Genomic DNA, 18,600 nt, shown 5'->3' on the forward strand with positions numbered 1-18,600 from the left:
TGCTGCAATGAACAGAGCAGTGCAGATGTCTTTTCTGCTGTGTGTTTTGGGCCCCTGTGGTGTATTCCAAGGAGTGGTACTTCTCAGTCATATGGAAGTCCAATTTTTAGGTTTTTGAAGAATTCCAAAAAGGCTGGACGAGTCAGCATTCCCACCAGCAGTGAAGGAGAGTGACTTCCTCTCTGACTGTGCCAGAACTGGTTGTTCTTGTTCTTTTGAATGTACATCTTAAAGACTTAATGTACATTTGGATGTGATTTTTTTAATAAATTTATTTATTGAATCACCATGAGAGCAGTTACAAAGCTTTCGGGTTTGTCTCAGTCATACAATGTTGAAACACTCGTCCCTTCACCAGTGAACATTTTCCACCACCAAGAACCCCAGTATACCCCCATTCCACCCCTCCCCCTGCCTGTGTGGCAGATGATTTCCACATTACTCTCTCTCTACTTTGATTACATTCAATATTTCAACACCAGACCCACGATTATTATTTGGGATTCTACCCCAACACTCAGATCTGCCGAAAAGGCAACTTTGGACAATTTGTTTTCTATTGCTCATTATGAATAGCATATGATGTCGCACGGCTGTGTTAAGCAGCTTTATCAGGAGCCAGAGAAGCTGTTTATAGGCGGCAACTTGGGGTCTCATTGGGGCGGGGAAGGAAAAGGCCAACTCCACCCCCATTCTGTGAGGCCCTGCGTGTCTCCTCACTGTGGGCTCATACCTGGCTGTCCATTGGCCTCTGGAAGATGGCGGCCCCCAAGCCGCCAGGGGAACAGGCAGAGGCATGGCACCTTTTCCCATCTGGGCTGGCCAGGCGTGGGAAACCTAATGCGGAGTCCAGACGCATTTCTGCCAAAAGCCACTGGGTTCTGAGATTTGTTTCTGAGTCTCTGGGATCATGGCCATTAAGCAGCTTGATCAGGAGCCAGAGAATGTGATTCTTAAAGACTGAAATAGGTACCATAATGCTAGTATGAATGAACACGTGATAGTGCTGTGGTCTTTTATAAGGATATGGGCCTAGGACCAGATTGACAGAAATGCACTAATTTTTGTTTAAATGAGGCTGATTCAGTTATGAATAAAAATTCAAATAATTTTGATCATGTGTGTTAGAATGTTTTCAACAGAAAAATTAACCAAACTAACAAGAAATAGAAACTAAATTGTTTTTACATGTGATGCAAGTTGGAGCATGGGCTTCTTTTGTTCTTCTGCCTGCCAATACAGGTTTCTCAGATCTGATATATTTTTGTTAAAGTGTTAAAGTCTGAACAAAATTCTGTCTTCTGGGTCAATTGCTCTGACTTCTAATTATATTTTCAGGAGCCTAGTGTTTCTGTGTTCATATTTCTCTGTAAGTCATTAAAGAGTACTTACATAATGCAGAAATACAATACTGCACTTTTTCTGTCTGAAAAAATGTTTATGCCTGTATTTTTTGTTTTCTAACTTGTTTGGGCAGTTTTATTTCCCTCCATTTTTACTTTTACAGTATGACTAATGAAATAAAATAAAACATTATTATGACCTTCTGCTTTTAATTATGGATAAACTGATGTTCTTTTTCCTTTCCTTTTTTTTTTTTGGCAGGTAGCATGCTTGACCCAGGTAGCTGCTAATTATCTGATTAGCCAGAAGGAAGCGAGGCGCTGGGGCACAGCTCATGGCAGTATTGTCCCTTACCAGGTAAGAATATGTGTAGAAAGTATGAGGCTACTGCATTTTTTTTTACAATATGAGTAGAAAATAGTTTTTTATTGAAAAACAAACTTCCGTGGTATTCTGTCATCTGTTTGTGTATGGCAATAGCAAAGTTCTGTTGTTTATGGCAAATGTGGTGTTTTGCATATTTCTTTATCAGATTAGTCACAGAGCACTTAAGTGGCTCAGAGGAGCTTGCTGAAAACGATTTTCTTTTGGACTCAAGATAATTTGCTTCTTTTTTTTCCCCATAACCCCAAGGAGGCATTTGTTGTAGCTATTTTATAAAATGTTATTTGTTTACTTAATTAAAAAACAAATGTGATATACCCCAGTTTACAATATTCTCACAGGATTGGGATAGAATGAAAAATGTGCACGAGGACTGATTTCCACTTTTTTAGCACAGCAGATGGTTCAGGAACTGCTGCTTTTTATTAAACATCTAAACATGTCCTCAGAAACTCTTGACTTTGGCTAGTGTGAATTGATATGTGAAGGAACTGTGCTATTTCAAAGTCAAAATCAAAATGTATGACTTTCCTTCCAAACAGTAATTTTTTTCTTAGCTTGGTTGCATCATGTCTCATTAATGCACTTGTGAAATTTTTGGTACTGTATTCTAAATAGAGGTGTCTTTATTATTATTATTATTTTTATTTTTATCCATCTCAAATGAAAAAGAAGCACATACCAGGTACCTGTTGAGTAAAGGAGGGAATGTTATTGTAGAAGTATTTATTCTATTGCTCTTGACAGAACGGTTAATATTAAGAAAAGCCCATCAATATAGATTAACATCCTTTCATTTTTCAAAAAGTTGTTCACAATAATTTATTACATTCAATATTCCAATACCAATCTCACCACCATTATACCTTCCCATCAGCATTATTTCAAATTTACCTACCACCACCCAAGCCTGCCCCCAAAGCAGATGCTAAATAATTTATTTTGTATTGCTTGTTAGGAATAATCCACTAAAAATGATCAAAAAGGTTTGCTTATAGGAAAGTGTAAAAATTGTTGTATCTCACATTGGAGCCAGTAAGCCCCTGTAGAAGAGATCACTAACATGTTGTTACAGGCTGCGCCTTGTGTGTAATCTATCTATATCTATACCTATATCATCTATATCTATATCTATATATGTCTCTATGTCAAGATCACTTGCTTCTACTTTATACCCCCTCAAGTGTGGTGTGCTATTCTTGGTACATCAGTGCCATAAAGTACAAGATGAGTTCCAGGAATTCTAAAATATTAAATAGGGTTCTTGATCCGGAGTTTAGTTTTTGACTGGATGTTGACTTTGGGGTCTGGTTGCATATCTGCAGCTTGTGGCTCTCTTCCAAGATTTGTTTGTGAGTGTCTATATTATGGCCGTTAATGAGCATATGCATCGCCTCCAAATTCCTGGAAAAGCTTAAAGAGGATTGGGAGTAAATCCTCTTTATAAAGGTTTGGAAGAACCTCATTTGTGGAGGGTGGGGTAGCATCACATGAGGCTGACACCCAAGGACAGTACATACAAGGGCCAGGGGGATTGCCTCATAGCTGGAAGACTGCTTCATGAGCGGAGGGGAGAAGGCAGATGGCATAGAGAAGGGATCACTAGGAAAAAGATGGCTGGAGGAACCAGTTGGGATGGGAGATGCATGCCGAAAGTAGATAATGGACCAAACATGATGACTTCTCAGTGTCTGTGTTGCAAGCTATAATGCCCAAAAGTAGAGAGAGAGTATGGGGAAATATTGTCTGCCTTAGAGTCAGGGGGAGGGTGGGAAAGGGGGGGTATACCCAGGGTATTGTTGGTGGGGAATGTGCACTGGTGGAGGGATGGGTGTTTGATCATTGTGAGATTGTAACCCAAACATGAAAGCTTGTAACTGTCTCACGGTGATTCAATAAAATTTAAAAAATTAAAAAAATATATGTATATATACGTCCCCTCCAGGTGGTTTGTGGGTGTGGCTGACAGGAAACTGGAAGGGCGGGGAGATGGGGTAGGGGCACCCATTCCCAACTCCATGTGTGTCTGAAGGTTTCAGTCATAAAACCCACATACCTGGGTTTTTCAGTGAACACCCTTTTAGTTTTAGTATCATTTCATTGGGAAAGACTAGCTTTAGTTTTCAGTTCTTGGGCCACTCTGGTGGTGTTCCTCAGGGCTTATTCCTGGCTGTGTGTCCCTGGGTCACTTAGCAGGGTTCTGGGAATCACGGGCAGTGCTGAGATTGGAATTGTCGTCAGCCACTTGCAAGGCAAGTACCTTAATCCCTGTACTGTTTCTTCTCTCTGACTCAACTTTTTGTTTTTTTTAAAAAAATATACAATTAGAAAAAGCAGTGACTCTATGAAAATCTAGACTTCTCCGTTATTCTTGTATACCATATATGGCTTCTTTTTCTTTATTTTTTACTTCTGGTTTTGGGCCTTACTTGGTGTTATTTAGGAGGTATTCTTGGTTCTGTGCTCAGGGCTGACTCCTGACAGTGTTTGGGGTACCATATAGCATACTGGGGATTGAGCAGAGGTCAGTTGCAGGCAAAGAAGCACGTTGTAACCCTATGCTGTCCCTCCAGCCTACTTCCTTTCCCACATTTTTATTGAGGTACATGATTTACAATACTTTAATTCAAAGTTTAATGCATATGTTGTTCCAAAAACTTACACACCAGTATATATAGCTTCTTTATACCTGAGGCATTACTATGATTCTTTCAGTACAGTTGCTTTTTAATATACTTAATCTTTTGGCATAATTACCATTATGGAGATATTTTCTTTTTTTAAAAAAATGTTTTTCTATATTAAGTTACTGTGGCTTACAGAGTTGCTCTTAATAGAGTTTCAAGCATACAGTGTACCAGCACCAATCCCACCACCTGTGTGACCTTCCCCCTCCCAGTGTCCCCAGGTTCCCTCCCGTTCCCGGGCCTGCCTCCTTGGGAGGGACATTTTTAAGTTCACTTCTTGTAGATTGGGTCTCCTGTTTGCAGTGCTGTTGGTTCTGTGGACCCCATAGGCCTCAGTCCTACACGAGCAGTGTGCCACGGGCCCTTGGGCTGCGCTCCTGTCGTCCTCCTTGTCCCTGCTGTGACCACCAACAGTGACATTTTTGCTTCCACATTTCCTAACCTGCTATGGTCGATCCTACACCAGAGCCTCCCTCATTTCACAAGAAGTTGCATTTCTGAGCAACTTAAGGTCCCTGCCACCACTGCCCCGCTGCCTGCCCCCATGGCAGACTTGCAACAAATTTATTCCACATTGTTTACTCCTGACAACGCTTAAAGAAACGGCAAATGGGATTTTGAGCACCACCACGTGCACCATTAGTGAGTGCCGGACTTACTTCCACATTGTGGGAAGCTGCTCTGTCATTTGAAGAAGATCTCTTAGAGCTTCTTGCAAAACTGGTTCAAGACGACAAATTCCCAGAGCTGTTGCCTGTCCATGAAGCTCTGAATAGTTCCTTCAATACTTTAGCTAGGACAGAGTGTTCAGTGTCCTTTAAGGTGTTCATTTTGTTGGATTTTTATGCTGTATCTTTCTATATTGTTTTGGCTTGTACAGTCTCATTTGATATATATGCTTTATATCTAATGGGATTTCATTTACATTAAGTTGCTTTTTGATCTTGATGTTTTCTTCTTTTTTTTTGCTTTTTGAGTCACACCTGGCGATGCACAGGGGTTATTCCTGGCTCTGCACTCAGAAATTACCCCTGGCCGTGTTCAGGGGACCATATGGGATGCTGGGATTTGAACCCGGGTCGGCCGCGTGCAAGGCAAACACCCTACCCACTGTGCTATCTCCCCAGCCCCTGTGATCTTGATGTTTTCAATATTCTGTCTCTGTCTTTGGATTTTGGGTTTGTCATTTTGAGTATAAATGTATTTTAGAGTTTTCTGATTTGGGTCTATTTTCATAGATACTTTGAGCCTCTTGGAGTTCATGCCTCTAATCCTCAACCCTGGAGTTCTATCTTTGTTGATTTTGTTTTGTTTTGTTTTGCTTTGTTTTGTTTTGTGGAGAGGCACACCTGGCAATGATCAGGGATTACTCCTGGCTCTGTACTTAGAAATTAATTCTGGAGATGCTTGGGGATCATATAGGGTGCTGGTTTCCAACCTGGGTTTGCTTCATGCAAGGTGAGCACCTTTTCTCTTGTACAATAACTCTAATCCAACTTAGGAAGTTCTTATTCATGATTTCTTTAACTGTTGGTTCTTCATGACATTTGCCTTCCTGTTCATGGAGAGATGATGATTGTTATATTGTTCCTCTTGAACTCATCCCATAGTTCTCTGGCATGCTGTTCATTTCATTTCATATTATTTTCCACCTTCTGCTGTTTCCTAGTGATTCCTCCATCTCATCTTGGAGCTCCTCAATCTTTTGCTCAGCTTCTGTTATTCGGCTGTTCAGAGCTTCTGTTGACTTTTTTATTTTAAATTGAATCACCATGAGATACACAGTTACAAAGCTGTTCACGATTTGGTTTCAATCATATGATATTCCAACACCCATCCCTCCACCAGTGCACATTTCCCACCACCAATGTCCTCAGTTTCCCTCCAATACCTCCACCTCCACCCCCACCCTTTCTTTCTCTTTTTCTCTCCTGTTGGGCATTATGGTTTGCAATACAGATGCTAGGAGATTATCATGTTTGTTCTTTACTTACTTTCAGCATGCAGTTCTTATCCAGAGTGATCATTTCCACCTATCTTTGTCACAGTGGTCCTTCTCTATCCCAACTGCCCTCTCCCCTAGCACTGGAAGCAGAATTTCAAGCATGGCACAATCCTCCTGGTCCTTGCTTCTACTGTCTTTGGGCATTAGTCTCATATTATGTTGTTTATAAGCCACATATGAGTACAATCATTTTATGTCTATCCTTCTCCTTCTGAGTCAGTTTACTCAACATGATACTACCCATGTCCATTCCTTTATAAGCAAATTTCTTGACTTCATTTTTCCTAACAGCTATAGAGTATTCCATTATGTAGATGTACCATAGTTTCTTAAACCACTTGTCTGTTCTTGGGCTTTTGGGTTGTTTCCAGATTCTGGCTATTGTGTGTAGTGCTGGAGTAAACATAGAAATGCAGATGGTGTTTTTGCTGTGTATTTGGGCCTCCAGGGTATATTTACACAAGTGGTTTGCTGGGTCGAATGGATGCTCAATTTCTAACTTTTGGAGAAATGCCCATGTTATTTTTTAAAATAGCTGGACCAGTCGGCATTTCCACCAGCAGTGAAGGAGAGTCCCTTTCTCCCTTCATCCGCACCAGCACCTGTTGCTTTTGTTCTTTTGGATGTGGGCCAGTGTCTGTGGTGTATGATGGTATCTCATTGCTGTTTTGATTAGTTTGCAGCTCAAACTAATCATCACTCCCTGATGATTAGTGATAAGAAGCAATTTTTCATGTGTCTTCTGGCCATTTGTATTTCTTTTTTGAAGAAGTTCCTGTTCATTTCTTCTCCCCATTTTTTGATGGGTTGGATGTTTTTTCCTTGAGAAGTTCTATATCACCTATCATGTATTCTTTATTTCTGTTATTTCTGACTGTAGTACAGCACAGCGGTAGGGCATTCACCTTTCACATAGCCGACCCGAGTTCAATTCCTCCGCCCCTCTCAGAGAGCCTGGCAAGCTACCAAGAGTATTGCGCCTGCACGGAACAGCCTGGCAAGCTACCCATGGCATATTGGATATGCCAAAAACAGTAACAAGAAGTCTCACATTGAGAGACATTATTGGTGCCCGCTCGAACAAATCGATGAACAATGGGATGACAGTGACAGTGCTTTTTTTTTTTATTTCCATTCTCATACTTTCTTGTACTTTGCTGCCTGCCTGTGCTTTTGTTTCTTCAAACTCGTTCAACTTTTCCACCATAGCTTCACTAAATACATTGTCTGAGGATTTACTGGTGTGTTCATGTCTTTGGTAGTACTGTTTTTGCTCATTCAACTTGGTGGTTTCTATGTATTCCCCCCTGATTTTCTATTGTTCTTGCTCTGCTGGGAGTGAGTCTTGAAGTTAACTCTCCTGAAAATCCTAAGGGATTAAGCTGGAGGTTTCTCTGTCTTTTCTGCTTGTCCTCACAGCATACTAGGAAAAATGACCATGAGCAGTATGGAATTTGGCGATCCAGTATAGATCTGTGGCATAGCTGCATGAGTGGTGTGTGCTTAAGGAATTATGGTGTGGGTTCATCATATAGCTCAGGCCAGATGTGCGGCTCCTGAGACCCACTTGGGAGGGACGGAGAGGCGCTGCCTTTTGTTCAGAATGGGCTCAGTGGCGTCCTTTGGGAGAGTGGAGCACAAGCAGTCAGACTTCTACTCTTATCTTATCTCCCAAAACTTGTTGAATATGATTTTAATTATTACTACATTTGACAGAATAGTTCTGTGATTTTATTACTTTTTTTCAGCTCCATCTACTCTGTCTTCATTAAACTTGTTCTTAGCTGAAGGATCTTGTCAAGCAATTTGTACTCATCAATGACAGTGAGAATCCCATTCAGGGGCAGTTTAACAGGGAACAGTATTGGGCTTTGATGGGATAGAAATTGATTCGTCCCTGTGGAAAACACTATGGAGATTTCCCAAAAATAAAAATAAAATATTCGGTATAATCTTGCATACCTGAGCTATGAATGAATACCCTTTGCTACTGAAAGAGAGGCAGAGATATAGGAGGACATACATTCAGGCTCCTAGGATATTACATAAACATGGGAGCTCTGGATATACACAGATAATAAAATTAAAACTAGCACTACCATATGTTTCAGTAACTCCACCTCTAGGTATCTATTCAAAGAACACAAAAGTACCAATTCTAAAAATATAAGCACATCACAGTACTTTTTATAATAGCCACAGTCTGGAAATAACCAAAGGTCTCTCAAACAGATGAGTGGATAAAGAAGTTTTCCTGCACAGTGGAATACTATTCAGCTATTAGAAGAAATGAAATCTTGCCTTTTGCTACAATATGGAAGGAAATAGTAGGGATGTAGCTAAGTGAAATAGTCAGAAGGAGAAAAACAAATAACAAATGATCTCACTTATATGTGACATATAAAGAAGCAAAACAGGTAACAGAGAATGTCCATTGAAAATTAACTCAGACTCTGACCATGAAATTTAAGTTCCTCTGAAGGTGGGGAGTGAACTGAAAGGTCCGGCGAGCTGTGGGCGAGGGATATATTAATGAAGCTGTGGTAGATGTGATAGGGTGGCACTCTGAAACACATTCACAAAGGCATATGTTCATGTACTTGTGTGATATCTGCATATGTTCAACTTCATAATATACATTCATTATAAAATATATGTTACAAAATAAGAAGTAGATGTGCTTATATATAAATATATAAAACATTCATACCTTTGGAAACAAACGTTACATCAGTAAAGAAAAGGAAGAAGATGGAGTTTGTGGAGGAGGAGGTAGTCTTGGAGTCCATTTGAAACACGGAACATCTGTTTTTGATATATACGGAGAAAACACTTGTGCATTGTCATCGTTGCTGCGTAATCCCAAACAACATGCCATAGGAATGTGTTCACTATGTTCAATTATGAGGTTTATGGTTAATTTTTGCTTATCTTAATATAGTGTGCACTTGAAAGAATACTGTGTAGACCTCAGCTCATCCTCCTAGGGGTTTTGACTTTGAGCACTGGCATTTTGAGTGCCATTTCAATGATTTTAATGTGAGATGGAAAGAAATTTAGAATCTTTGACTTTTATTATTATATGTGAAGGATTTGGGGAGATCTTTCTGGATGTGCTTGTGTAAGCATGTGAGTGCAGGTTGCACTCTTTGAAGAGAAATTTTTTTTGCAGATTGGGTTGTTTTAGTACTATAAAATTAATACAATGCTCTTTTTATTTCATTGATTGCAACTTTATTATCACTAAGAAATAAGAGAAGATCTATGTGGGTCTTCCCTAAGGAGACCAGAATCAATTCATTTCCTCTTGGTAGAGACCTGGTTCAGTACTGTAATTAAGGAACACATGCAAATTTAGCTTGAATAAAAAACTAGCATACAAAATACAAAGATGGAGTCTAAATATATGGAACCTGATCTGTTTCAATTTTTAAAATAGATTTGGGAAATATTTCTATTGGCGAATGCCAGGATAATTATAATTCCATTTTAAAAAAGAATAATTACGGCTTTGCATCTAACTTGAGTTGTCTGTGTTTTTATCTGAAAGTTTATAATGAAAAACCGTGATGATATCAGGAATAAGTTAAGTTACCTACCTCATTTTTGTCAATTCTTGTTGAATCTTATCTAAAAGATCATAGGCTTTGAATGCATGGAGTATAAATTTCACAGAGTAGTGATCCTTGATTTATGTATTATTTCATATGCATGCAATTCTTAATTCCTCATGTTGATTATTTATGTGTGTTCCCAACTTCTTCTCTTTGAGAATTAGGAAGATAATTAGAAGATAGCATTCAAACAATAATTTTGGTACTTGTTGAACATATCAGTGGAAAATATTCTGACAACTCAAATTTCTAAACAGAATTTTTGGATTTCAGCTTTTCTCTTTAGTTCCCATCATCCTTTAATTTTGCCGCTGAGAAACACCTGGTCGAAGGGATTAGTTACATAATGGTCAGGTTAATATTTTTCATGCATTGGTATTAAGCAGTTATTTATAAAACAGTTAAATAGTTAAACAGTTATTTATAAAATGAGATGCTCCTTGGGGTTCGAGAAGAGAGTATAAAAAGCAGTTAGCTGATTTTAAAAAAATTGTTGTTATATAATGGTTATTAGGGAGACCACTTCTCTTTAAATATAGGATTTACATGGTGCCCCCACCAATTTTATTATCTGTGTATATCCAAAGCTCCCACGTTTATGTAATATCTGAGGAGTCTGTATGTATATCCTCCTATATCTCTGCCTCTCTTTCAGTAGCAAAGGGTATTCATTCATAGCTCAGGTATGCAAGACTATACTGAATATTTTATTTTTATTTATTTATTAAATTTTATTTCATTTTTATAAAGTTGTTCACAATAATTGATTGCACTTATATTCCAACACCAGTCCACCACCATTATACCTTCCCACCACCACATTTTGAATTTTTCCACCCCAGCCCCCAGAACCTGCCCCCAAAGCAGGACGTAAATAATTTATTTTGTATTGCTTGTTATAAATAATCTGCTAGAATAATGCAAAAAAGTTTCCTTGGAGGATAGTGTGAAGATTGTTTTATTTTACCCTGGAGCCATTAAGCCCTTGTCTTGGTGTATCAGTGGTGTAGAGTATTTGTGGCTGCACGCTCTAGGAAGTCTAAAATTTTAAATAGGGTGGTACATCTGAAGTTAATTCATTTATTTTTTAATTGGATGGTGACTTCAGGGTCTGGAGGCATTTCAGTGGCCATTAAAGAGATTTATTTGTGAGTTTCTGGATTATGGCTGTCAATGAGCTTATATGACGCCAGAGGTAGTTTGTGGGTATGACTGCCAGGCTCTTAGAAGAACAGGAAGATGGGGGAGTTAGCCCATTCCTGACTCCAAGTAAGTCTGGAGACTTAGACCGAATATTTTAAAGAACAGTGCACATTCTTATATTTGAAACATACAGCTTGTGATGAATTCCTCCTCTTTCTCATATTTGAGTGATTCCAGAGACCTCTCTCTCCCTTCTCCGTTTTGGCTTTCCTTACAAGAAGACTCAGTGTCTTTGGTCTCATACCAAGTGCTCTCCCTTTCTCGAGCAGACACATTTCTAGGAGATGACCTAAATGATAATTCAGACTGAGATTGCAACTGCTGCTCTGTCCTTCCCTTGAAAGTCTCCGAGAACAAGTTTCCCTGCAGATTCCTGTGCCTGGCTCTCCCCAGGCACCCAGGCTGCGGCGATGTCCCCGACCCCCAGCAGCCTGTCTGCCCTTCCTCCCACACAGCCACTCTGCCCGCAGTCCTCACAGAGAAGACCCTAAGAGGACTGCTGGTTTCTTATTTATTCAACCTCTTGTCTCTCCCTAGGATCTTTTGTTTATTTTCACTTGATTCTAATTCATGTCTTTCACAAGATTTTACCTGTATGGGTATCTTTGTAAATCTTTATGGCGTAGATTCTGTTTCTAGGTGATGCTGCTCTTTGCATAATTGGGTTCTAAACCTAGTCTTTATTGTTATCAAGGACACTTCACTCTCTTAGTATCCAGTTGGCAAACTCCGTGCTGCTTAGGCTATTCCATCTCTGCACTGAAGCAGGGCCTGTGGCTGGGAGCACACAGAGCCTGCATGTGACTTGGACACACCACCTGGGCTCCCTCAGTTCCCAGCAACCCGACCACACTCACCTGGGTGATGTTTCCCCCACCTTGATTGTTTCACATCTCTTCTCAAATTCTTTTCCCCCTTCTTAAACAAACTTATCATGTCTTATTTCACTGAAATCAGGATGGGGTGTGTGGCTCCAGTGGGAGAGCACAGACTCTGGCGTACACAGCCCTAAGTTCAATACCCAGTGCCGTAAGACCCCTAACCACCACCAAAGGTGACTCTAGTCCTCTAGCATTGCTGGCTACGTCTTTCACAGCTAACAATGGACATCCTGGTGCAGTGGAAGAGAAGAGCATCAGCCTACCCTGCCACATCTCTCCCTCCTACATTAGAGCCACATACTGTAAAAGCCAAATAGGTACAATTTTTCCATTCCACATTTTGCCCATTTAAAAGCATCATTTCTCTTGTCTATCCCTTTTGTCACTTGTACCCTTTAAGTAGCACAGAAACCTGTCTTGGACCCCTGCCCCCATGCCCCGCCAGCCTCTCTTTTTCAGTCTACCCTCCCATGTACCCATGGTCTTACATTATGAAATTCTTAGGAAGAGTACTGGATGAAGAGAAATGCCACTTCATCAATGCCACTACATTGCCAGTGCATCTCAGACAAAGATTTTTGGAATACTCTGAGCCTGCAGGAACTTTGTTGTTGTTGTTATAAATTCCATTAATAAGGGTACTTTTAAATGTTGTTTTCTTTTTCTTAATGTAGGAGTACTACATTTAGTCAGTCAATGGCTATTTATTCAGCCATTGATTAAGCTGATTGAATTGGGCATGAACTCCATATTAAAATTTTTTTTAATTGAATATCTGAGGTGGACCATTACAAAGCTGTTCATAATTGGGTTTCAGTCATACAATGATACAGCACCCATACCTCCACCAGTGTACATTTCCCACCACCAATGAGCCCTGTTTCTTACCACCATCCCCAAACACCCCCCCTCCCCAGCCTCCCTCTATAGGAGGCACTTTGCTTCTTGCTCTCTCTCTCCTTTTCCTTTTGTGCATTATGGTTTGCAGTTCAGGTGCCAAGAGGTCATGGTGATTTTTCAGGGAATTCAGTATTTTTTATCGGGATAGTAAGGCTAGAGAAGCTTTTCAATTGGGTGGCAGCTTTGGGGTGTGAATGTGACTGCCGAAGCTTCCAGAAGTACAGGGAGGTGGGGGGCGGTAGCTCATCCCAACCCTGAGAAAGCCTGGAGATTTCAGTCACAAAACCTGCATACTAGAATTTTCAGCAGATTATATCTTGGTGAGGTCTGTCCTGAGACAGTGGAGTCAGGTGAGTGGTATGGCGGTGATTTTAGATTGTAGAAGCAAGTGGCTGCTGGGGGCTCTGCTTGGGCAGGCACAGGCCACCTGCCCCGCTCTGATTTACCACAGCCATGTGCGGGTCTGAGATTAACTGCGGCTTTTGATCTCTTTCATGTTTTATTTATGGGTATCTGAAATAAGGCCAATAAATGAGCTTGTATACTGAGCTGGAGGTGGTTGTTGGGTGTGGCTCCCACATATGTAACTTTTGGCCATTTAATTTCTTGGTAAACTTGTCCCCTAGTTGCTGGGGCTGGCCAAAGGCACAGCGGCAATTATGGGGTATCAGGAAGCCTGAAGGCACCATCAGGCTGTTGATGCACTCACCCCACAGGTACAGGTTGACTGTTGGCGGGACCATAGCCCCTAATGTTGTTTTCTTGATCTTCTTAAATTTGGTACCTTCAAAGGAAAACATTTTCTATAAATAGCCTAATAGTTGTCATGGTGATTTCTTTAAAATAATTTTCTGTTTCTTGGCTTTTGTTCCTGCTGGAGCTTCTTTGCTCTTGGAGGCAGGTCCAGCCTTCTCTGGCCTGCAGTGGTGCCAGGTAAAGGTCGGATCAGGCCTTAGTTCCTGTGTCTACAAGGTGGGTTCTAGCAGCCGTAGGGCTCGTGACAGAGCCCATTCCTGGTTTTCTTCTGTCTCAAGAACTCATTGCTGTTGGGAGGCCCTTTCCCTGCTGCACTCCTGCCTGCATCAGCATTGTTTGACTATCAAAGAGGATAAAAATTCTGTGGGGCGGGCACAGCAGGTAGGGCACTTCCTTGCATGTGGCTGACATGGGGTTCCATCATTTGGCACCACATATAGTCTCCCAAGCTTGCCAGGAGTGATCCTTGAGTGTAGAGCCAGGAGGAACCCCTGAGTAGTGCCAGGTATAGCCCCTAAACCCAAAATCAAAAACCAAAAAAAAAAAAGATAGAAATTCTAGATTACTGAATTATCTAGTTAATTGGGATTTAGCATGAGTTTATATTTAATAAAACACAACAGAAGTATTTCCAGAAGCAATATCTGAGAGGCCCACAGATGGGAACCTATCTGTATTGAAGACCCACAATGTTTGGGAGCCAAGATTATAGAAATTTCTCTTCATTTTTAACAAGTGAGAAAACTACAAATATTTAAACATCTATATTTGGAAACTGAAGTTTGCAGTTAATGTTGATAATACTTACTCATTAAGAAGTATCTGAAGACTTATTGGGGAAAATAATGCAAATACTAACAAATATATCTGATTGTATCTCTGACATTTCTGCAATTTAAAAAAATTTTTGGCATTATCAAAAATGTTTTTGTTATTCAAAATTAGTGCATGAATTAAGTTAGCTCCGCCAGTTTTATTATAAAGATTTTGGTCAGGTATCTTCTGAATAATTGCTTGAGAGCTTACGGTGCCTTACTCTTTATGAATTTGGGATTTTTGTTAAAACAAGACAAAATTTTTAATTAAAAGATCCTGGTTGTTTTGCACCTAATTGGCTGTGACTTTACTGCAGTTATAAGAATATAGATAATTAGACAGTACATAAATAAAATTAGTGTAAAGATAGCTATGACAGGCTTTATATTTGGTACCCTTTGGACTTAGAAAAGGTCCAGTGTTTTTTGATTAAAAATTAAATTCTTCTGTTAGGAGAGGTGAAGTTATAAAACTTGCTTATAAATGGATAGAGAGAGTATCATGCTAAGTGAAATGAGTCAGAAAGAGAGGGACAGACATAGAAGGACTGCACTCATTTGTGGAGTATAAAATAACATCACATGAGGCTGACACCCAAGGAAAGTAGATACAAGGGCCAGGAGGATCACCCCATAGCTAGAAGCCTGCTTCATGAGTGGAGGGGAAAAGGCAGATGGAATAGAGAAGGGATCACTAAGAAAATGATGGCTGGAGGAATCAGTCAGAATGGGAGATGTGTGCTGAAAGTAGATAATGGACCAAACATGATGACCTCTCAGTGTCTGTGTTGTAAGACATAATGCCCAAAAGGAGAGAGAGAGAGTGTGGGGAGGGAATGTGCACTAGTGGAGGGATGGGTGTTTGATCAATGTGTGATTATAATCCAAACATAAAAGCTTGTAACTATCTCACGGTGATTCAATAAAATTTAGAAAAATTAAAATCTTTAATTTATAGTATATTGAACAAAGAATAAGCATAATTTTATATATTTTTCATAATTAAGGACTATTTTATAGTTCATAAATATTTCAAAGACTTGTGATTTTTAAAAAGTTGGAATTGCCTCCAGTTGATTTATTAATTAATAAATATGATTTATTAAAAATGCTTTTTACTAATAGTTTTAGACAGGAAAAGTCACAAGGTGATGTTTATTAAAGGATAAATCTGAAATTCCTCTAGGCTTTTATCAGCTTCTCTTACATTGTTTATTTTTAATGCATATTTATAATTGACAAGATTGTATATTGCTTATGATTATTAAATTCAGCTAAAATTATCCCAAAGAAATGTCATTTTTGAATATCCAATTTAATAAGGATGCACTGTAGCACTGTAGCACTGTCGTCCTGTTGTTCATGGATTTGCTCGAGCAGACATCAGTAACATCTCCATTGTGAGACTTGTTGTTACTGTTTTTGGCATATCAAATATGCCACAGGTAGCTTGCCAGGCTCTTCCGTGCATGCGGGAAACTCTTGGTAGATTGCCGGGCTCTCCGAGGGGGATGGAGGAATCAAACCTGGGTTGACTGCATGCGAGGCAAATGCCCTACCTGCTGTGCTATCGCTCCAGTCCAATTATTAACAAGCATATCAATAATTAATACTTTATATTAATGATAAGCATTATGATCATTATTAGAGATAACATTGATGGGTGAGTCTATGCTACTGTTAAGTCCTTCATATACATTGGTTCATCTTTCGGGGTGAGACTGTGAAGTAGGTGCAGTTGCTGCCCACACTCTGAGATGGGGCAATGGAGGATACCGAGGCGGCAGCTTCCCGGCAGTCCTGTGTGAATGGTGTTGCCGGTAAGGAGCACTATCCTATTTAGAGTCAGATATCTGGCCTCTGAAGTTTCATTTTCTGTTTTTGACCTACTTTTGAGAAGAATTTTGTGACATTTTCCCTATACAATTTTTCCTTTGGGGTTCCCAAGATCAATTGAAGAGTTATAAACAATTTTATTGTTTACTCTTTAAAATTTTTTTTAATTCAATCACCGTGATATTCAGTTACAGAGCTTTCATGTTTGAGTTTCATTCATACAAGTCATACAATGACCAATGATTGAACACCCATCCTTCCACCAGTCCACATTTTCCACCACCACTGTCCTCGGTATCCACCCCCACATCTCAACCCTCCCACTGCCTCTATGGCACAAAATTTCCCACAAACTCTCTCTACTTTTGGGCATCATGGTTTGCAATGCAGATAATGAGAGGCCATATTGTTTGGTCCTCTACTTACTTTCAGCACACATCTCCCATCCCAAATGATCCCTCCAATCAGTGATCCCTTCTATATTTCAGCTGCCTTCTCCCCCAGCTCATGAGCTCATGAGGCAGGTATGAGCAATTTTTATTTTTTTTATTTTTTTATTTTTTTGCTTTTTTGGGTCACACCCGGCGATGCACAGAGGTTACTACTGGCTCTGCACTCAGGAATTACTCCTGGTGGTGCTCAGGGGATCATATGGGATGCTGGGATTCAAACCAGGGTTGGCCGTGTACAAGGTAAACGCCCTACCCACTGTGCTATTGCTCCAGCCCCCCACGAGCAATTTATTTATTTATTTATTTTAAAAATTTTTATTGAATCACCATGTGGAAAGTTACAAAGTTCTCAGGTTTATGTCTCAGTTATACAATATTCAAACACCCATCCCTTCACCAGTGCCCATATTCCACCATCAAAAACCCCAGTGTACCCCTCGCCCCCGCCCTCCCACCCCCAACTGTATAACTGATGAATTTCACTTCCTTTTCTCTTTACCTTGATTACGTTCCATATTTCAACACAAAACTCACTATTGTTGTTGGAGTTTCCCCCCAAGAAAGACAGCCCTAGTAGCAAGGAAGCATTTGATAATTAGTTTTCCATTGCTGAGAATGAAGAGATATGTAGCCCCAGCACTCCAAGTACATAACTCTTCTTTTTTTTTTTTCTTTTTCCTTTTCCTTTTTTCCCCCCTCATCCCCCTTCCCGCGCCTCATAGTATGGCGGACGCCACGCCATGATTCTCCCTGAAAATGGGAAACAACTGGGAAAGAGGGATATTTCCTCTTCTCGGCCGGCGTGGGGCTGTTGCTTAGTTCACAGTCCAGAGAAATGGCTGCTACTTTAAATAACCTTCAATATTTCAACAAAAACTCACTGTTATTATTTGGAGTTTCCCCCCCAAGTCAGACCTGTTAAAAAGGAACCGTTTCACATTGCTGACAATTAAGAGATGTTAAGTCGGTTTTGGATTTCTGTATAAAGTCCAGGGAAAATTTTGCCAGAAATTGCATAGCCCAGCTCACAGTCCCAGTGCATTGCTGTAAGAAGTCTCTGGAATCAAAGTTTTTAGGCGCAGAGGGTTTGTTTCACTCTCAGCAGCTCTGAATTTATCTGGGCCGAGGGTGTGCTGGTTACGCCCACTTCCCATGATTCCCTAGGAACCCCAAGTGTAAAAATCATATACCTCTTGGTTAGAAGTCTTAGAAGATGGGTACTGCCATGTGGACGTTGCCACTGCTGCCATTTTCCGTGCAGGAAGACAGGGTGGGGAGGAAAGATCCACCCCCGGGCAGCACGGGGTTGCATCCCAGTTCACAGTCCCAGTGCATTGCTATATGAAGCTGCGCTGGATGCCCGAATGTGTTAGGTCTCTGGAATCAAAGTCTTTAGGTGCAGAGGATCCGAAATTTTTAACATAAAAACAAGGCATTTTTTTAAAATCAGGGAGTGATATTCTGGGCTGTTATCTCTACTGTTCTTGGTTGTCTCATATTATGTTATTTTATACTCCACAAATGAGTGCTGTCCTTGTATGTCTGTGCGTCTCTTTCTGACACATTTCACTTAGCATGATGCTCTCCATGACCATTCATTTATAAGCAAATTTTATGACTTCATCTTTCCTAACAGCTGCATAGTATTCTACTGTGTTGATGTACCAAAGTTTCTTTAACCAGTCATCTGTCCTCAGGCACTCGGGATGTTTCCAGATTCTGG

At 40.2% G+C, this 18,600-nt stretch overlaps 1 protein-coding gene across 1 annotated transcript in view; it reads left to right on the plus strand.

Moving 5' to 3' along the window:
• The window catches only part of SUGCT (succinyl-CoA:glutarate-CoA transferase), a 977,794-nt gene that overhangs the window by 189,390 nt on the left and 769,804 nt on the right, over positions 1-18,600 (plus strand). Inside the window, exon 10 of the mRNA XM_055144204.1 lies at positions 1,606-1,701. Coding sequence (XP_055000179.1) covers positions 1,606-1,701 — 96 coding nt within the window. The remainder of the gene's footprint in view (positions 1-1,605; positions 1,702-18,600) is intronic.

This window comes from Sorex araneus, chromosome 1 (genome assembly GCF_027595985.1).
Source record: "Sorex araneus isolate mSorAra2 chromosome 1, mSorAra2.pri, whole genome shotgun sequence".
NCBI classification, from domain to species: domain Eukaryota; kingdom Metazoa; phylum Chordata; class Mammalia; order Eulipotyphla; family Soricidae; genus Sorex; species Sorex araneus.